Below are 21983 nucleotides of genomic sequence, written 5' to 3'. Positions count from 1 at the left end.
CTGTTATTTCCTATAAAAGCCCACTGCAACTGCAAAGACACACAAAAAAAGAACCACAAATGGAGGAAGGTATCTTGCTATTTCTCTACAGAAATAATGTTATGGTTCTTCCAAAAGCAAAGCATGTGCCTTATGATGAACTGTTTTCCGACTCTGCAGCACTGGGCTGACTGTCCACTTGTACCAGACGAACTCATTAGAGTCAAAAGCCTGGCCAACAGGGTGAGGCTACACTTCTTACTTACCTCCTTGGCCCATGCGGGCTTCTCACTAGGACTCATTCCTTCTTTGTAATGGTACAGTGGCTTCTTCTCCACAGGCCTCTGCTCCTGCCGCTGGTGCTGAAGGGAAACTAAATAGTCTCTCTCTTGCTTCAGCTGCCTCTGCAGTCTTTCTGCTTGTCTCTGTTCTTCCAATTGTTTACGCTTATATTCCTGTCCAGATCAGGAAAGAGGAGCAGATAAAAGGCCAAATTATCACATAGAAATCACTGGCCAGTATCAGTTAAGCATGCAATGGGGGCAAAATAATGCTAAAAAAAACAAGAGATCTTAAAACTAACAGAATGACAGGAAGATGTCAGGATGTGCCACAGAAATAAGCTCCTGCCTTGTGTTAGTATCTACACCAGAATGTGTCATTTAATGAAAACACTACTGCTTTAAAATGGCAGTCCCTACCAAACTGCATCAATTATGAAATGACTTGTCCCTGATGAATTGCAAGTGACAAAATGGCAATAACGAGGACATGTAAATGGTCAGCATACAACTCCTAGGAAAAGCCACCCACTTCCTGATCTCGTAATTAATCTACTCAAACATGTACAATTAAGTAAAAACCTAAATAAAAAGCCAAAGATAGTGCCTAAATCATCTTTTGTTTAATAAAACTTGGACCTACAAAGGCCATTAGCAAGCTTACATACAGGCTAAAAATTATCAGAATGCCATTAAATAAAAAGTTCAGTTAAAAAAAAAACGCACCAAAAAGCCCATCTGGAGAACAGTGCTATAATAATACTAAGAAAAAGGTACTGGACTTAAGTAGAAGCCGCATAAGCAAGGGAAACAAAATGTTCCCGTCGTCAGGGTAAAGCGAATAGTCTGTAAATGAAATATGACTGTAGAGCCGGTGAGCTCTTATGAGAGAGGTGTGTTTTGCTGTGATTGTATTTCAGCATGTTGCAAATGACCTTTAAAATTACTCTGCAATAAACCCAGTGGGTCTCAAAAGCAGTCTGTACTTATAATAAGGCTAGATTCATACTCAAGTTTTACAAATAAATGGAGTTAATAAAGAATGCATAACAACTGTATTAAATGTATTAGGACTCAGCAAAATCAGTCATATAATGTATTAAGTTTCTATGAGATTTCTGAGGTCCCTGAGGCTTGGAAGATCCCCTCTTCTGGACTGGCACATTGGAAGGACACACAGACACACACACACACACACTTGCAAGATGAACACAGAGCAGGTCGGCTGGCTCTTGGCTTTCCCATTACCAGAAGTAGAGCTTGTTCATGCAGTAGCTGCTGCTGCAAGATCTCTAACTGTCTCTGCTCCTCCTCTAACTGTCGCCTGATGTATTCCTGGAGAGGGAGGCAGCACAGAATTCAGAGGACCAGAAAGAGAGAGAGAAATGAACCAGTAATTTGAAAGATGACAAGAACTGCTAAGGAAAGTGTAGCAGAAAGGAGGGGAAAAAGTACCCAAATACCTCCTTACAAAGCAGGAAAGCATGCCACACTGAAGCAAATGCATTTCAACATAGTGAAAAGCACAAGCCCCTCTACTTGCAACAGCTGACTGAGATGGCTCAGCATTTTACTGCTACTACTTGGTTTTAATAAACCCAGCTACATGTTAAAGCTTTTCATTACAGGTTCCTCTCTTTATGGACTACCTGGAAATTAACAATGCTATAAAGTTCAGAGGCACCTGTGCAAGCAGCAGGGATAAGACAATTGTTGAATGTCATCATGCACGGTCTTTGTAATGGAACCATCCTGCAGAGTTTCACTGTGCTGTCAGAATGTGATTCTAGCAAAGAGAGAGAGGCCTCCATCAATGACTCAGTCATAAAGACCAGAGATGGCATGAATAGAAAAGCTCTTCTGAATCAGTGAAAAGTGGGACTTGGCTGATTTTTCATGCTTCAATGCTACCTTCAAATCAGACACCCAGGGTTGAGAGAACTGGAAGATCCAGGTGTATCAGGGAAGTCTGGCTGGGTAGGAAGCAAGGCTGAATGAGTGGGCATTGCCAAAGCTGTGCATTTGATTTCTTGAATGGGTGAGCATAGTTGCTTGAGGAAGAGTAAAATCCCATGTAAACTGAGCATTCCTCAGAAAAGGTGACCCATACTCCAGAGACGGCTGGTGCTAGGGCTCCTGGGGGCCATCGGTGGGGCTCCTGGTCCCAGCTGTACCTGCTCATGTTCAGCACGTCTCCTCTCCTCCTCCCGGCGCATCTGCTCCTCATAGTGCCGGCGCTGCTCCCTCTCCTGCTGCTTCCGCAGCTCCTTCTCTCGCCTTTGTTGCTGTGGGGCAAAAAGCAGACAACCATGAAGGCATCAGGCCCTGCTGGGGGGTGCCCAGGAGCCAGCAGGAAAAGCTGCTGAACCCCAGACACAAACTTTTATTGACAGATGCCTAAATGCTCCAAAGATCTTCTCTCCTGGGGTACTGGGGGGTACACTGGCAGGGAGGGGGTGAGAGAGAGATTCAGTGTCATGCATAGCTTCCTGCCATTTACCATGTAAGTGGACTGTCACCAAGAAGTTCCCGTTAAGTGTGTTCTCCCCACAGCTGGTGAGGACTTTCAAGTCCGGGGTGGGAAACACCAATGCAAAACAAGTTATTTATGACATATCATCAAGCTGTTTATGAAATTACTTCACAATGCTTAAGTCATTCAATCTTTCTGACACCATGTAACACAAAAATTTCATGCGGTATGTAAAAGTCAAAGAGGTGAAGTGACATATTCAAAGCTATAAGGATAGATGGTAGAGGGAGTGATAGGATTTACTGACTCCCACCTAGTTTCCTACCTTTTCTCACATATCACGCTGCGTGTCTGTGTTTTCTGGAGTATTCACTATTAAGTGTTAATTTCAACTTCTCACTCCGATGAGACCCTTAGGCTTGGGAGCCACCATCATCATCATCAGTCAATCATCATCCTCACCTCATACAATGACCATGCCTCCAATGGTGGGCAGTGTGATAAACAGCTTACATGCTTTATTTCATTTCATCTCCACAAAACTAGATGTCATTATTATCCCCATTTTATCTGAGAAAAACTGAGATATGGAGAGATTAAATAATTGTTCAAGGTCATACCCAGTAAGTGGCGGGGCTTGATTTCAAAGCCAGACAGTGTGACTCCGGCATCTGAGCTCAATCATCACAGAAGATCAAGAAGCCAGAGGAGCGATAGAAAGATGACAGAGTATCTTTCTTCATCATAGTCTCAGGAAAGGAGAACATTTTAGAAGTTACACCTAGGCCAAGCAGTTACAGGAGCCAGTGGTTCTTAAGTAGGGGCAGTGCCATTACCCATCTCCGGAGCATTTGCAACTATGTAAGGGCATGTGAGGAGTATTTCTGATGGTTTCAATGACTGAGGAGCACGACTGGCATTTAGCATGAGAGGCTGGTGATGCCAAACCTCCTGCAATGCACAGGATTGCCACACATGACCACGCATTTTCCCATATATCATGGCATCAGCGCACCTTTGTGTCAGATCCTGTATTGGCTTTGGGATTTCTTTTTCCTCAAATATGAAGTTCACGGGGGACATACCAGAGGGGGCGCATTCCCTTGTAACATTCTCAACAAGACTTCTCTGCATGGCTCAGGAAACACGAGGTACCCAGAGTAGAATACATTGTGACTGTCTGACACTGATAAATTAGCTCTACACAACCAGGGAGATAGTTTTATACATAAGTCTGTGTCTCGGCCCCAGCTAAACCAACCACAGATACTCAAGATGCCAAAGAAGCTCAAGTGGAAGCCTTCCTGAGGGAGCTCCCGTAGCAGTCCTCTGGACCTGCTGTCTTCCAATAACCTCTGGGTCTTGGGAGATAAACTGCATCTCTTAAGACTCAGTTTCTGTCACTTCCAAATCAACAATTATTTGTCCACCTTGGATTGCAGGCAAAGAGGAGCTATCAGAGGACTTCATGCAGCCAAATGACTTGATAGGACTTGCATTTTCAAAAGGCCTCCTTATCAGCCATGGAAAGGGGCAAGACTAGAAGCTGAAAAGTAGTGCAAGGCCACTCTGTGGATCTAGGCATAAAATGATAGGGCATTGATGATTCCAGCAAAGGCAGACTGAGAGTCCATGTTCACAATCACTGCTGAGGACGGAGACATAGCCAAGAGGCAGAAAGACTAATAACTATACAGATTTCTGGTCATTCTAATAGGATGAAGTCCTAGTCATCGAGTCCATGGAAGGCGGACACCAATTTAGAAGTAGAAATTAGAATTAGGCCAAAATAGGCAGGATTTTGTGATGATAGGTTGTGGGAGGGCAGGTGAAGTGCCAGGCCAAGGGGCACACTGGACGATGGGATAGAGAAGAGCAGGAGAAGCAGGAATGGGGTGGGCACCAGCATGAGGCAAGTCCCAGTCATGCGAGCATTTGTTTTACAAAAAATAATCCAGGAAGATGCGAGTAGAAAACATGAGCACCGACTGAGTAATTTGGATTGCAGACCCAAAACACAGACATTTCCAACACTCAACCAAAGTGAATCAGTGCCAGTACAGAGAATAAAATAATTATGTGTACAGATCTGGATCCTGGCAGGAAATAACCCTAATTTAGCTAACATTTCAAGTTTCTTACTCCAACCATCCATCTCTTTCTTAAGCAAAAGGAAATAATCAAGCCCTTTGAAGAGTTAGCTGATTTTTATGTGAAGGATTTGTACATTTTAAACCCCTTTGCCAGGAATCAATACTGTTTTATAATTACATGTCACTCAGGCCCCTGTGCAAGGTGTATACAGTATTGATTGCAACTCAAGAATGTCTGGGCTTCCCAAGCACTCCGCAGTTTCTGAGAAAGACACTCAAAAGTAACTAATAATTAATAATGATCTCACTCGGATCAGCCGCCACTAACACATGGAGGCATCTGCCAGGGCTTCGGTTCCTGTGGTGAGGTTGGAAAAATAAATCACTTTCCCAACCTTCTGAGGGCACCCTGCCAATTTCCAGCTGCTGTGTCTCAATGTTAATGCCACTCCTGAAAAAATGTTTGCTTTCTCTCCTCCTGTGCATGGGGCTGTTTGAGGGAGGGGATGTACAAAAACATGTCAACGCAAGACCAAGTCCCTGGCCTCAAGCAGACACCTTTACAAAGCTCTGATGACTCTTGCTAGAAGCAGCTCTCTGAGGGCAAGGCCAGTGCTTGATTTCCGCTGTACCCCAAACCCTCACACCTGGCACCTGGCAGGTGCACCTAAGACTTTACTGAGCTGAAGAGAATAAGAAACTTGAGAGAAAAGATGACAACACAGTATCCTCTTAAATTTCTCTGCAGAATTTTCCCTCCGATCATACTGATGGCACGGCTACCTTTCCATACCTCACAGCATGGTTATTTGAGTGTAGCTTACCAACTGTGCAATCTCGATTGAAAGCTGTTTGTGGGCCAGGTCTCTGATCTACTTGCTTTTGTCTCCCGTTGTTTCCATATCAGGCCAGCCACGACTGACATTTGTTGTGTTGAATACTGCAAATTAGATAAGTAATAGAAGAGGGGCAAGCCCTGCAGAGCTTTGTTCCTGACCTTTGCTCTTTGACGCCTTCTTAGGTGGCTCTTGTGGGCCAGGACATTCTTTTATGTTGCACACAGACAGAACTGGAGAATGTTTTTCTAAAAAGAGTCACCTACAATTGGCACTGGCACGTACCTGCTTGTCATCTTAGAGAAAGGCATGAAAAATAAAGGAAAAAAAAGGGAAGTGGAGAATCAAATAGTGTTCCTAGATCTTATTCAAATTATGCGTAACGAAGATACTGCTCCTGCTGTCAGAAAAGAATGGCTTCAGCCAACTACTCTAATACTGTTGGCAGATTCTCCACCTAAATCGAACTGCCTAGAACTATCTTTTCATCCATATCTTCCTGTAGGCATTGCCAAAGTGATATTCCTTAAAACTGGACATTCATGGCTTCTTATAAGTTTCTTAATTTTTTTTCCTGGTGGGGAGATGATGGAAGAACCTTCTGTTAAAGCTTTCCAGGCCCAGACAATTGTTGCCTTACTCGATGGAGTAGGTAATCAGAGCCTTCTTGTCCCTTCTGTCTTCTGTTGGTGTTCACCAAGCATGATTTTTTTTTTAGAAAATATTTAAAGTATACAATTATTAAAAAACATTTAAAATTTCCTATTTTAAATATTAGAGAAAGGCATGAAATATTTAAAATTTAAATATTTCAAATTTCTTAACTATTTATGATTGAGATGTAATAATTGGACATATTTATGGGGTACAATGTGATGTTTAGATACATGTATAAATTATGTAATGATCAACTCAGGGTAATTAGCATATCTATTATCTTAAACACAACATTTCTTTGTGATGAGAGCATTAAAAAACCTTTTATAGCTATTTTGAAATCTGTAATACATTGTTAATTCCAGTTATCCTTTTATGCAGTAGAACACCAAAACTTATTTCTCTTGACTAGACTATAGCTTTGCACTCATTGACCAGTCTCTCACCACTGCCCATCCTCTGGTAATCATTAGTCTAATGCCTCCTTCTATGAGAATGACATTTTAGATTCCACGAGTGAGATCATATGGTATTTGTCTTTCTGCACCTAGTATATTTCACTTAATATGGTATCCTCCAGGTTCATCTGTGTTGCCGCAAATGACAGAATCTCAGTCTTCTTTATGGATGAATAGTACTCCCTTGTGCATAAGTACCACATTTTCTCTATTCATGCATCAGCTGATGGACACTTGGGTTCATTCAATTTCCTGTCTATTGTGAATGGTGCTGTAATAAACAAAGGAGCACAGCTATCTCTTGAACACACAGACTTCCCTTCCTCTGGCTATACACCCAGTGGTGGGATTGCCAGATCCGGGGATCTATTCAGGGCAGTTTTGATCCTCCCTATGGATGCTCCCCTCAGGCTACCTCTAGGCAGAGGCTCTGTGGCTGGACTTTCAAGCATGTAAATTTGTTAGTTGATTTTCATGAGGAAACAGTAATCTTGTCCCCACTGTTTAATACATTTATCCCAAATTGGCTATGTGGAATTTTTGATCTGTAAATTCTTGTCAGATAATATCACCTCAAACCTTAAATGTTGAACTGTTGTGAGAGATCTAGTTGTAAGAAATAATCCTCATGCATGTTCCTCACGAGGGCTGTGGAGTCAGTCTTTTTCCCCCGCCTTTAAATGCTTTTGTTAGATTACTTTAGATAAACAGAAAGGTGTGCACCTACACCAGGGTGTTCTAGCTCTTGTAGAAGTGACTTTGATGAACTGCAATTCCATAAAGTTGCATTTTAGGATGTCTTCAAAATAGCCGAATAAAGCTAACCACTGCGTTTATGCCAGGAATATTGCCTCAGACATTATTCATTGCACTGCTTCCTAGGCAAGTGTACAGTTTTCGGTGTGATCTCAGAAAGCTCACCTGAGTAACTGGCTTACTTTTATCTGATGGACAACATGAATCTCAATCACTTCACATCTGTCCTTTTTCTCTAGCATCAGGCCTCAGAGCAGACTGGTGAATGCCACGGGCAACAGGGCTGGATGCCATGCTGTGCAGGCATTCTGTGCACGGACCCCATGCTCCTGCCTGTATCTTGTTTCCCCCTTCTACTTTATATTCCCTTCTACTTTGTCTCCTTGTTTACTTTACTTTTAATTGCTTATTAATCTCTTTAACCCACCTTAAGTCCTTTTGGAATAAGGAAAAGTCATAAAGAAGAATATAAGCAAAAAAATGAGAAACAAAGCTGGGTCCTGGTCCATCTTTAATATACATCACATTTCCCATTATATGGACTCAAGTGATATCCCCATCTGAGAATTAATATCCTATAGCTGCCATGCAATGTGTCACTGAGGCAAGAGAGGCAACAGGGTTAGAGAAAGAATAAAATGGCTTGGAAACACTAAGACTAGATTCTGGTCCTGTACTGCCACTGATAGGAAATCTGAAGACCACATAGCAGTGTTCTGTAAGTGTCGGATGAATGAGTGAATGTTGTTTGACCTTTAAATCTCCTTCAGCTAAACTTTCAACAAGGGGGTAGATTAAGTAATCTTGCCAATCTCTTCATTCTAAAAGTCTGAGCAAGGATATACTACATTGCAAAGCAAAATCTACTAACCATTCAGAATGAGAGTGAAACCAAGCAGAATTCTTATTTGCCCTTGGAGAGCTCCTGTTGCTTTTCTTCTTGGGTGACCTCCTGAAAGTGGTGAGAGGAAACCCAACTGTGACTGTGGAAGACCTGAGCTGGCCTCCAGAGGACAGGAAAACGACTGGTGCAAGATGAACTCAGGCTCCTTGGGAAGTACCTCAAACCATCCCTTCAACCCAGGGGCTCTCTGTTCAAAGACACTCAGAATGAAAGGACCCAGTGTGGTCTTTTGAATTGACTGCACATCACACGTGCCCCTCACTTTAAATAGGACTGTTCTGTAGAAGCTTCACAGGAGCTATACTTGTGATGAGAGGCATTCCAGCTTCCAGGCATTCTATTTTCCCATTTAACATTTGCTAAAGTTTTTGTTTTGGAAAGATCATTGCAAACCATTGACTATAGGGTAAGGGCACAATTCCTTGCGACTGAAACTGAGGTTCCAGACCTTTTTTTCTGTAAGGACTCAGAGTGATGGAGAAGCAGTCTGGCACCTCTGAATTTCTTATATGACAGTGAAATACAAATAAAAGAATAACTGAATAATAATGAAGAACACTTACATGGTGCATCCTACGATTCTAAGCACTGTACTCATACTACCTCATTTAATTCTCCCCAAAACCCTTTGAGGCAGGTAGTACTGTCATCACCCCCATTTGACAGATAAGGAAACTGAGGCACATCTAGGCCAATATCTTGCCCAAGCTCATTCGGTTGGTAAGTGCAAGGCCAGGACTTATATTCTGTGTCTGGCTCTTGCCATGCTGCCTCTTATGGGTCCACAGGAAGCAAGTAGACACAACCATATATACAAAGTAAAAGACACTGTCTAATCCTTTATAAGTTGACATTATTCCCTTTATTTTACTTGTCACCTACCTTTTCTTCACAGAAATAGTAAGCAGAGAACATTGAGAAAGCTAGACAGGCTGGACATGCCTCATTTCTTCTTTCTATACCTACTTTACACCATGAGAGACAAACCATTCAACCTATTCTTTGAGAGCTTTCCTGAAAAATTAACTGCCTAAATGCAGCCTTTTCTTTGTGTTCACAGGCCAACTTTCGATCAGCAGACAGCCCCACGGCTAAGCACTGTCAAGCACATGTGTGCGAGCTGGTCTTTATGTGCACAGAAAGAGGCATGGCAGTTCTAGACAGACTGAGCTTCGTGGAGGCTTCCGGAAGAATTCTCATCCTGCCTCTTCTATGGATGCTAGTCTATGTGATTGCTCACAAGCTCCTTATTATCTCTGAGCCCCAGTTTCTCCAGGGAGAACAACCACGTGGGATTTCCCAGGCGTGATGCAGAGGAGCAAGAATAGCCTGATGGATATCCCTAGTACCTATGACTCTGAATTTTAGCGTGAAAGTCAAGTGCAGAGATGTAACCCCCAAATTCCTGCTGCCATCCTTCTGAAGTCTTAGTATGAGATCCTCAGATCGAGTCCTATGAAGACAAGCCAGTTATAAAGCAGTTTATTAATACAGCATTTACAGAGAGGGCAACTCCAGTACTCCCGAGATGATACTAAAGATGCTTACTTGTATGTAGAAAGGTTGCAGGAACTGGTAACCTTTGGAGAAAAGCATTATTAGTGTCTGCACACCTTTCTAGGGCAGACATGCAGGGCACTTCGGTTTTATTTGGCACAACCTCTGCTAAGGCAGGGATATCACAATACTTGAATCAACACAAAGATAAATTTCCCACCATTAGGAGTTATGCAAAAATAGAATGTGCTGCCGCAAGCCCGTGGACATACAAGGAGAGATTACGTGTGAAACAGGTTAGATAACCCTGTTTGAAGAATACAGAAAAAGGAATCTTTGCTTTGAGAGAAGAATGGGCTGAGATCACCTTTGAGGTCCCTAATATTCCCCAGCCTCTATGATTCTATAAAACCACTCACTAAAGAAAACAAGAATTGAAATGAAAGCACTTCAATTTAAATGTCACCTGAAATAAGATTTCATGTGAAACTACTTTGTGGTCATGGTTCTATGGTCAGGAATAATTTAAAAAACTGTGGACACACAAAACATATAGACTAACTGTAATAAGGGAGGCTCTGTGAAGACCCCAGACAACAGAAGGTAGTCTGTGATGTCCATTCCATGTAGGCACGAAAAAGCCATCCCTACTTTCCACGCAAGGTCCTCTAGATACACCAACGATCAGCAATCACCTTACTCCAGAGTTTTTTTCAGTGTGAAATGCTGTTAAGTATAAAACACTAGTGTACTGTACCTTCCTATGTCTTAAAAGTGCAGGCAGGAGCCTGGGCAAAAGGACTCCAGATTTCAGTAGCATTTTACAGTACAAGATAGGGATGTCTGCCCAACTTCTGCACTGTGGCAGGAAACCCTCCCATTACAGGATCCAGGTGACAAGGCAGACAAAGTCAGAACTCCTTTGGCATGTAAGTTGAAACAAGAAGCCCTCTGGGATCCACTGGGAGGTAGGGCTCCTTATATTCATGCAGATAACATGGCTCCCTGAGGCACAAGTGTGATTTACACGTGCATGTGATTACTGACCATTATCCAAAAGCCCATGGGCACGCTCTGTCCTGGACAGTGAGCATCCAGTTTGCCAGGCTGGTTCCCAGCTGTTTCATAATTTCTGGTCAGTCATTGAAATAAAAGAGCAAAAGCCCAGCTAGAAAGTGTTCAATCTTACGTTGATGCTAATGACATCCAGGAATAAAAAGCTGCGCTGCCCGCAACTCGCCAGCCAGTGCTCACAGGACACACTGGGACACCTGTGGTTAATGATGAAGTGAATTAAGGGCCACTTCTGGCAGTGCTGATGTGTTAACACTCCAGGCTCTGAGATGGGGAAATTATTCTTGCTCACAGTACTTTTTTTCTAGCCTGGGGCCTGGGAGAGTGGTCCAGTGGTGGAAATGCTGCACTGGTACAAACCCACCCGATTTTCCTGCCTCCTGCTTCTGCCCTCTGGCTGCATTCAACTTCAGGCCTTGAGTATCTGTCCTGTGATCAATCCAGACACTGCCAGTCCCCCAGTTTATTCTGGGGAAGGAAATAAACATTTGAACATAATCATCGATAGCAAGTTTTTGTGTGTCCATAGCCAGAGCTAAGAACATTTCTGCTAGATACACATAGGTACAAAGGGATAGAAGGGAAACATCAGTCATTTTGTAAACCATGAACAGAAAGCAATGATATTAATTAGGCAAAATGACATTTTATGTATGAAGTTTGTCATATTTTCTTTGGGGCTTGTATTTATTCTTTTGTTCAATCAATATTTTGCAATTTCAGCACCAACAACAACAAAAAGAAGTCCTTACCCTGGAAAGACATGACCCAGGGGAGCAGCAACAAAGCAGCTAATGAGAAACGAGACTCTTCCCTTCACGTGGAACACTCTCCTTCAGCTTCTTCAGGTGTCTACTCAGGGCCAGGCACTGTTCTAAGTGCTTTGTATGTATTACATCCCATTTTATAAATGATCCACCTGAGGCACGGAGAAGTCATGTCTTGCTCAAAATTACAAAGGCAGCACGTGGCAGAGCTGAGACTCAAACCCAGGCAATTTCTTACTGAACTGCCACTCTCTCAACCTTTTTGGTGAAAGGGTCACTTGTAAGGTACTATTTCCCTGATGCCAGAAGCTGATTATTCACTCAGCACAAGATCTATGTTTCTCACGAACTGCACTAAGATATTGTTAGGAAATGAGATTTCATGCAGCCACGTGGTGACAATGATGGGATCATAATTACACAGTGTTGGAAATGACAGCAAGACATACTGATGAGATAATCCATCAGAAGGCAGTTTCTCCAGGGGAAGGTCCTCTAGGTTTTACCAGGAAAAAAAAGACTTCCTAAGGTGGCAGTTGACGCTACTAAACGAGACATCTGCAAAAGGATGAAGAATGGGCTGCCTCCTTATGCCGACAAGGCCAGTACTGCTGGTTAAGTCATCAGCAGTTAGACAGCCCAGCAAGACGTAATGAAAGTGTGCTCTGGACAAACACCTTCAAAAGGGGATGGACAAGTTGAGGTTTTACACTAAACAGGGAAGGTACATTCAGGAATTAAAGAAGACAGGAAATGGGAAAATGCTATCTACAGAGAGAACCATTGAAATAAAAAACACAATTAACAGTACTATACCTTGAAATCATCAGTTCCCAAATAACAATAAAATATTCACCCAAGAACATCAATCCCGTTTTTGTGTCAGCCGTTGTGCCAAGCCCTGTGTATTTATGGTTTCATTTACTTCTCAACAATCCTGAAAAGCAAATAGTATTTTACCAAATGTGCATGTAAGGAAGCTGAGCTTCAGAGACGTTAAGTAATTTGCCCAAGACCACACAGCTACGATTAAACTCTGGCCTTGGCCTGCAAAGATCGTGAACCTAAATCTGGCCATCTAAGAACTATTAGACATACATCATTAATCACTGAATTCCTCCCGGTATTAAAACAAATATTCTTCTCAAAGCATGGAAAGAAGCGTACTTATCTACATTTATTTTAATAAATCCAAAGGCGTTTTACGGCAGCACGTAAAGAAGTTCAAATTTGGAAATTCATTTCTCTGACTTTAGAAAGGCACCCACACCAGTAACAAGAACGACCAGTATTTGTGGAGGGCTCACTATGTGTTGGTGACTTCGGCAGGCTTTCTGTGAAGTAACTCACTTAATTCTCACAACAGTCTTGTGAGGTAAATGCTTTTGTTATTTCTAGCTTTACAGATGAGGAAACTGTAAAACAGAAAAGTTAAAGAACCCAGGTCACACGTCTAATAAGGGAGAAAGCTGGGATTTGACCCCTGGCAGTCTGAAGTTCTAGAATCCATGCTGTTAAGCAAACTACAACTTCACTCTCAACAGAATTTTACCAAAGGCTCTGCTGTCGCAGGACTTCCCAGAGCTTCCATATGCTGTCCTGTGCTATGATTCTTAAAGAAAGCTGCAGCTTCCTCACCACCTCTCCACTGTTTTTTTGTGAGTAGGGGTGTCTAGGGGCACCTGGAAGAAGCTACTAAGGTTCCAAAGGACAACCTTCCACACTAGTGGCTTCTCTGGGTTTGGGCTTCTGCTTCCACAGCTGCTGTGAGACTGGCTTGATTATGCTGAGAAAAGTGAATGGTGACCAGGCACGGTTGTTCATGCCTATAATCCCAGCACTTTGGGAGACCAAGGCAGGCAGATCACTTGAGGCCAGGAGTTTGAGACCAGCCTGGCTAATATGGCAAAACCCCATCTCTACTAAAAACACAAAGACTAGCTAGGTGTGGTGGAACATGCCTGCAATCCCAACTACTGGGGTGGTTAAGGCACAAGAATCGCTTGAGCCCAGGAGGCGGAGGTTGCAGTGAGCTGAGGTGATCATGCCATTGCACTCCAGCCTGGGCGACAGAGTAAGACTCCATCTCAAAAAATAAAAAAGAATTTGAACAAAAAGCTGACAGCCAATGGATGAGCATGGAATTATGAAAAGTTCCAACGCAAGCATAAGGTGGGTCTTGTTAGAAATATTTAAGCTGAATTTGACAAGTCCCCAAAAGTGAGGTCTGTCCAGTTTTTGGCAGTCGATAAAGTTCTTTCATATCCATTTTTTTGGTTAATCCTCAGGATGACTCTGGTGGTGGGAACAAGCTTTCCCACTGACCTCCCTGTAGGGCTCAGGAAGTGGAGGTGTGGGGAGAAAAAGGAGAACCGCCAGGGCACGCAGGTAGTAGTACACGGTGGCCTCAGAAGTTGGCGTCTTTTCACTCCAGGTGCAGATATGCTGACTCCTGGCCAGGTTGCTTGAAATGCAAGCATTTCTGGGGAATACTACATAAAAACTATGTTTTAAACATCCTCTGTGTCATTTGAAACCAAAAAGATGCTCCTGTCTTCCTGACCCCTGAGCAGCATTCTTCAGAGCTGGCCCCTGTAACTCCATCCTTACACTTGAATACTAAATCTTTTCATCAAACTCTCACTGTGTCCCTTCCACTTCCTCATCAGTGTTCTCTGCTGTCTTTTCCTTGCCTATTCTGAGTTCTTAGAGCTCAGGCTCACACTCTCTTCTCTTCTCATGTGTACTTTCCTTACCACAAACCAGTAACTCCTATTTTCCTATCTTTGACCCTCTTCTACGGCCATCTCTACCCAGTCCAGCTGCATGGGTTGGACTACCGCTGTCACTGTCGGCTGCTCTTCCTCATCCCTAATGTCTAATCAACCTGCACATCCTGCATGGTCCACAGGCCGCATTTGTCTCAAACCCGTGCCCACTTTTCTCAATCCCCACTCTACAGAGCGTCACACCCTCTGGCCTGGGCTAACTTGTCTCCTCCGTTTCCTTTTGCTTCTTTCTAGCACTTACCCTGCGGCAGCCAAAGTTTCATTTGAAAAACGGAGACCTAATGGTCTTCCCTTAGTGAAGACAATTCAGTGGTTTCCCATTCTTCTTAGAATAAAACTCAGAAGTAACCAACATGGTCTACAAAAAGCCCCGCCTGACTGCACCGTGGCTTCCCTGCCTGGTATCTCTCTGCGCCCCACTCCCTCCTCTAGTGGAACGCTGACCAAGCCAGGTGAGGCTCCCACCCCGTGGCCTGCTCGCTTAGCATGCCACTCTCCTCCACCACGGCAGTCATTGCCATGATGATAATCATTACTTGGCGGATTATTTGCCTGGTGCCCATTTCTCTCACAGATCTAATCATCACGATGGGAGGCTGTATATCTAGTGTCTAGCATGCTGCCTACACAACAGAGGTGTTCCCTGAGTATCTGTCAAACCACTACCTACAGACCCAGAGAAAAGGTTTTCATTCAACCTCACACTTAAAAACAACAATTGAGCCCAGCATCCTTGAAAGCCCCAGTCACTCGCAATAAAAAGTTAGAGGCGGCCGGGCGCGGTGGCTCAAGCCTGTAATCCCAGCACTTTGGGAGGCCGAGGCGGGTGGATCATGAGGTCAAGAGATCGAGACCATCCTGGTCAACATGGTGAACCGCCGTCTCTACTAAAAATACAAAAAATTAGCTGGGCATGGTGGCGCATGCCTGTAATCCCAGCTACTCAGGAGGCTGAGGCAGAAGAATTGCCTGAACCCAGGAGGCGGAGGTTGCGGTGAGCCGAGATTGCGCCATTGCACTCCAGCCTGGGTAACAAGAGTGAAACTCCGTCTCAAAAAAAAAAAAAAAAAAGTTAGAGGCTTATAGAGGGTTTACATTTTTAGACTGCCAGGATCTTCTTCTGTACATTATTGCTTCACAATTACTGGCCAATAAAATACAGGGGAGATCTCTTAAAAAAAATCATGAGATGGAGCCAGAGAAGTATATTTTTTAGCCAGATAGAACTGGTTATTTTTATAACTGGAAGAGTGCCACATGAGATGTTGGTTTCTTGAAACACTCTCAAGATAATAAAACTGACTACCAGGGAGCAGGTGCTTCTGAGGTCTATTTGATTCATTCCTGTGACTTAAAGACACTCACCCCAAAATGAAGGTATAGTATGCCCTCAACAATTTGAAACACATATATACATCACTAACATCATTTCAAAACTCTTGAGCAGAATCAAACATCACCACAAATTTGCTCAAGATTACTGGAGTAGAAGCCTCGACCCCTCAAGGCTCCCAGTCTTGGATCCTAACTCCATGATACAGAATCAAATAAGCTGTATTTTATTTATCCGAGTAATAGAAATTTTTATTGAGCTGAGTAAAAATAGAAGAGGTCCTCCTTGTACTTCTCACTATTGATGGACTGGTTCACTTTAGCTGGGATTAATCAAGTTCCTAGAATTTAGTTACAGGCTGTATTTCAACACTGGTCAAAAGCTGAGTCTTCTCTCCACTATTGAACTGGCCTGCAGCCATGTCCTCTTCATAAAGCTGACAAATGACCACATTCAGCATATATTCAAAGTCCTTCTAAGAATATACAGACACTGATTTAGAGCTTAGCCAAATCCACATGCTTGCTCATAAATAGCAAAGGATGTACAGGGCTTCCTTAGAAACCCTCTGGTAGGAGGTGACAGTTGACATGACCAAATACAAAAGCTACAACCTACGTAGTCCTGTGTGACCAACGGGGTAGCTAGATGGCCTTTTTTTTTTCTTTTTTGAAAGTAGGAATGTTTTTCCTACAAAAGGAAAAATCACTCACAATGAAGCTGAATTCTCCAGCTGAACTATGGGCTTTAACAGTTTCTATGTGACAATGTAGTCCAAGCTCTTGTTCAGGACACCAGAAACACAAGTGCTCACCAAAGGCCAGGGAAGTAGACATGGACAGAGACCTGCAGGAGCAGGACATGACAGAAGAGTTCCTGGTGGCAGAGAACGTCCTGACTTAGGGGTTCAGACTTTACAGCTGTCTGAGTACTCAGTATTCCTTGCTCTTTTCCACTGTGCTGTAGAGTAAGACGAAGGATCAAAAGAGAAAGCTAGTATCATCTATCAATGCTGTGTCGAGAAGAATTGCTGCCTCTGGTATGGAACCAAGGCTCATGCCCACAGGAACACAGAGCAAAAGGCTCGTGTCTTCATGCATGCTGGCTGACGTCTTCTGTGCAAGCCAGGATTGACAGGGTGTGTCTCTGTCGATGCACACGCTGCAGTGAGCTGAACTCTGACTAGCTCCATGGTAGAGGTTCAAGCAAATGCCACAAAAGAAGACACACAAAGGAGGCCTTGGCAATAGCTCTGACAGGGAGCATGAGACGGAACCCAGGTCAAAGGGGAGCATCTAGTGGGCACAGATTCTGTGCCCTCGTGCAGAAATCCTTAAATGTTCAGGTAAAAGACCACAGACATAGAGGCCAGATGAAGGATGTGGAAAAGCACATCAACTCTGACTTATCAGTGGAGAGACAGAACACATGGGGTGACTTGGTGCTTAGGCTCTGCAGGCCAGTCCCCTGGATTTGAAACCTGGTTTTCTTCTCAACCTTTAGCAAGTTATTAACCTCTCTAAGACTCAGCTGCATTATCTTCAGACTGGAGATTATTGTGAGGATTAAATGAGATAATTTGTGTAAAGTACTGAACACAGTACCCTGCAACATGGGACCAATTACTTCCCTTCCTGAACCTCAGTTTCCTCTTTGTCAAATGGGGATTATATGAGCTTTGCATGGGAGATAATGGATATATGAAAAGAGATAGTGATAGTAGATGAGATACTGGCTAGAAACAAGGCATCCTGCCTGGTACTTGACACACGAAAATCACTCAGTAATTACTACCGTTGAGCATTATTGCTGCTGGTCTGAAACTGATATTCAAGGGACATAATGAGGTTGATGGGATTTACTGCAAACTGGAACCGAGGCCCTCACTGATTTAAACCAGGGAGGCTGGACCTTGATGTACCATTTAAAAAGCAATCTGCTCCTGGTGACTGCAATTCACCACCCTTCTAACTCTGCAGTGGCCACCTGACAAAGCAAGTGAATTGCTGCAAGCCCGTTAATGAGAAGCAAGCTGGTGTTTGGGAAACCTGTAACATTACTATCCCATTATCGTGCAGTTAGTGCATCTTACATCTGCTGCCCAACTTCCCCAGTAGCTGTGCACTCTCAGTTTCCTCATTGTCTAAAGGCTTTGATTTATCTGGCAGAGGAAGGAGGCCTGAGAGATCGGGTCAGAGTTCTGAGAAGAAGGCTTTAACAAATGTCTGTGAGACCACAAGGTGGTCTGGCCCAGGACAGGCATTCAGGAAACTGTGGCTAGCAGTATGGCTCTCCACGCAGATAAGCAGTGTCTGCTGTCGAAGGCAGGTCTGCCCACAAGCTGGGGGACAGGCCCTGGGTCCTAATGGGTGTCTGGGAAAGGATTTGTGAAACACTCTTCCCAGCATTCAGAGTATCAACAGGCAGGTCTCACTCTTTCACAGTTGAAATTCCACTTACCTGCTTATTCACTGTGATCTAGTTAACACCTATATTTCACCTCTCAACTACTGATATGAATTTAGTCATTGCACAAATACTTATGAAGCACATACTACATGCTGGAGGTATATCAGGGAATAAAAGAGATCAAATCCCCTTGTCCTGATGGAACTAAAATTCCAGTAGGGACATTCAAGTATGTTTGAAGGTGCTGAGAGCTGTGTAAAAGTAATAAAGCAGGGCAGGGCAATAGGACGTGCTGGAGGGAGGTGCTGTGACTTTAAGTAAAGCTTGCTGAGAAGGTGATTTATGTCAAGACAAGAAGGGGTGACAGCCTTCACCTGCTTTTCTGAAATGACCACACCACCTCAAAAAGCAAGAGAAGCCTTTTGTCTGTAAGAGCGTTCAGGACTTATTGGCCTTTGCGGTCAAGCTCTTTGTGCTCAAGGGTGGGATGTGGGCTCCCGGGGATCACCTGGGGAGTGAACACAACTGAGAGGCTTGGGGTCAGAGGTGGCTCGAGCAGGTCCTCACCTCCTCCAGCCGCCGTCTCTGCTCCTTCTGCTCCTCAATGCGCTTCTGACGCTCGGCCAGCAGCTGCCTCTTGTGCTCCTCATTCTCCCGCTGCTGTTGCTCCAGCTGCTGCCGCCGCAAGGCCTCAGAACGCTCCTTGTTGGCCAGCTGCAGCCTCAGAAAGTCCCTCCGCAGCGTCGACTCCCCTGGCAGATTCAGGATGGAGCTGTGGGCAGGAGAGAGTGATCAGGATCCCACATGGGGCAGGGGCCATGGCTACCAAGAGGCCCTGGGGGAGGACAGCAGGGCAAACGACTCACCCACACACAAGGAAAGAAGAGCAGAGGCTCCTAGGCCCTCCGCTAATTCAATCATTCACCCCAATATCAGGGTAAGAGACCTGCCTCCCTTTCAGTACGATGGTGGCATGAAACAAATGTTGCCTCCATTCACAGAGGAATGTCACATTCTCCGAGTTGTCACCTTCTCCAGGACTGTCCACACCACTCCCTCACCTTTGGGATGTGGCAAAGATTTGTTTCTAAAGACTTCAGTCACTGTGCATGCCATGAGCCTCAGACTGGATTATTTTCAATAAAAATGGACAATGGTGAGCAACAAGGGAATCCACTTAAAAAGATCGACCTCACCCACACCACCCCCACGAGGCAGAGGCCAGGCTGTTCCTGTGAAGTCACAATGTGCCAGCCATGGAAAACCGTCAAGTCAAGGCCAACTCAGAGCCAGGATCTGAGCCCAAGCTTGCTGAGTCTAAGATAGAGTCTGCGTGACTGCAATACACTTAAACGGGCTTGGTTTGGCTCTGGCCACAGAGGGTGCAGCTAGCATTTCAACCCAGCTCATTGGTTCCTAGATTCTGTTTAGGCAACAGTTCTCTCTTCTGCAAAATGGTGGTTGTACATGTATGTGTGTGCATGTGACAGAGAATGAGACATAAATAAGCTCTCCCTACTCTGCTGGCGGTCCAGGGCTGGCATACTCCCAGGCGAACAACTAACAGTTATGGACTCCTTGATTCTGCCCAGCAGCCTAAGAGGGAGCTGAGAAATGACTTCTATTTGTTTATTCAGACCTTACCCTTTTCATCTTTCTGGAAGCTTCCATTTGAAATAAATCTATTAAATATACATATACACATACATATATATATTCACATATATGTAGGTTTAATATATGTATATATTCATATATATGTATATATGTTTAATAGATTTATTTCAAATTCATATATGAATATTATACATATATACATACATATATATGAAATAGATTTCAAATTTACTTCCATGTGAAATAAAGCTATTAAACATATACACACACATACATATATATGTTTAATAGATTTATGTCAAATGTATATATATATATACACACAGAGCACCTGCTACGTGGCAGTCACTGTAGTAGACTAATGATATGGCAGTTGCTAGATAATTTCTCTCTTTAAAATTATCTTCCTGTGGGACAGACATACAGACAAATAACTTCAGGTATTAGCAGACTCTAGAGAAGACAGAAATTGTAATTGTTTAAGAGTGACAGTGGCGGGGAGCTGGGGTAAGCTTTGAGGCCCTACTTTAGATGGGTGGTCAGGAAGACCTCTCAGGGGGAGGCAGTTGATGAAGAAGGAAGAATATTCCAGGCAGAGGGAAAAGCTGGTTTAAAGGCCTGGGGTGAAAACAGGTGTGCACCCTACTTTTGAGCAACTGAACACCAGCCCAGCTTCCCAAAACAGAGTGAATAAGGACCAGTGTAGGAGAGGAGGTCAGAGAGAGAGATGTGGGCAGTGACAGCCACGCACGCACGGGAAGGTTTTACACAGAAGAGTCACGTGAGCAGATTGGTTTGGCTGTTGAATGGATGACCTTGCAAGGGGTGCAAGGGCAAGAGTGGCTCTGGGGTGGAGACATCATGCAGGACGAGAGCAGTGGGGATGGAGGAGGGAAGGAGTATTTGGGGATAGAGGTCATGAAGCCTGTTGACAGCTCTGACACGTGGAGTGAGGGATGAATTGCAGGTTCTGTCTCGGCTGCTGGGTGATGGTGTGATGAGAACAGGAATGAGGAGTGCTGGGGGAGGAGCACGTTTAGTGGCAGTTGACAAGAGGATCAGGGCTCGGTTTTGGAGAGTGGTGAGTGAGCTGTGTGAGATACGGCCATGAAAAGACATAAAAAGGCTTTGTTTGTGATGTTGCACAGTGGCTCACGCCTGTAATCCCAGCACTTTGGGAGGCCGAGGCGGGTGGATCACCAGGTCAAGAGGTCAAGACCATCCTGGTCAACAAGGTGAAACCCCGTCTCTACTAAAAATACAAAAAATTAGCTCGGCATGGTGGTGCATGCCTGTAGTCCCAGCTACCTGGGAGGCTGAGGCAGGAGAATTGCCTGAACCCAGAAGGCGGAGGTTGTGGTGAGCCGAGATCGTGCCATTGCACTCCAGCCTGGGTAACAAGAGCGAAACTCCGTCTCAAAAAAAAAAAAAAAAAAAATAACGACAATGCTTGGCATCTACTAACAAGCCTTCTCTAAAACTTAGAGCCTCTGCGTCAAACTCTAAAACAAACCCCAAATGATGGGTGCTTATCTACACAGGCCAATTGCCCTCTGCAAAGGGAAGGGGGCTTGGGAACCCAGCCGCTCATGCACACTGCTCCATTAATATTAATTGATGTTGAATCAATGCCAAAAGATCTGAGCTGTGTTACTGACTCAATGATTAACTCTGTGTGTGACCTGGTTGCAACCCTTGAGCTGTCACCTCATTTCTAAAATGAGATAACTACTGTCCTTCTCTGTTTTTTAGGATTTCATGAAGATTAATTAGACACATCCATAAATACAGGATTTGAACATAATCTTTAACATGATAAAATGCCATGTTATAATTATGGAAGTGTTAAGGTACGGCTGGGATGGCTCCCTAAGTCACCCCTCACATGCCGTTCAGCAAGTGTTAGAAAGACAGGGTTTCTCAGTTCTCCAGGAAGTGGTCAGAAGGCTGACACAGGCATCCAGGTAAGCTTTTGAACACTGCTACACAACTTCTGTGAATGCAGGGCGTTTGGTCCTTTGCCTTTCAGGAATGTTCGTTTTCTCTGTCACTACTTGGCA

General features: G+C 44.0%; 1 protein-coding gene across 12 annotated transcripts in view; it reads right to left on the bottom strand.

The window, feature by feature from the left end:
* TNIK (TRAF2 and NCK interacting kinase) overlaps positions 1-21983 on the bottom strand; it is a 416471-nt gene that overhangs the window by 75222 nt on the left and 319266 nt on the right. For 7 of the 12 annotated variants that reach the window (XR_013528405.1, XM_035278926.3, XM_035278927.3 and 4 more), the window contains exons 12-15: positions 18874-19078; positions 2435-2545; positions 1509-1595; positions 246-434 (exon numbers count right to left, since the gene is read on the bottom strand). Coding sequence is in view for 11 of the 12 variants with exons in the window: in XM_035278926.3 (XP_035134817.1) it covers positions 246-434; positions 1509-1595; positions 2435-2545; positions 18874-19078 (592 nt within the window). In the remaining variant the exon portion in view is untranslated. The remainder of the gene's footprint in view (positions 1-245; positions 435-1508; positions 1596-2434; positions 2546-18873; positions 19079-21983) is intronic. The other 5 variants (XM_035278930.3, XM_035278931.3, XM_078353847.1 and 2 more) reach the window with 1 other exon arrangement.

Source organism: Callithrix jacchus, chromosome 17 (assembly GCF_049354715.1).
Source record: "Callithrix jacchus isolate 240 chromosome 17, calJac240_pri, whole genome shotgun sequence".
Taxonomy (NCBI): Eukaryota; Metazoa; Chordata; class Mammalia; order Primates; family Cebidae; genus Callithrix; species Callithrix jacchus.
This window is presented reverse-complemented; position numbering and strand designations above follow the sequence as displayed.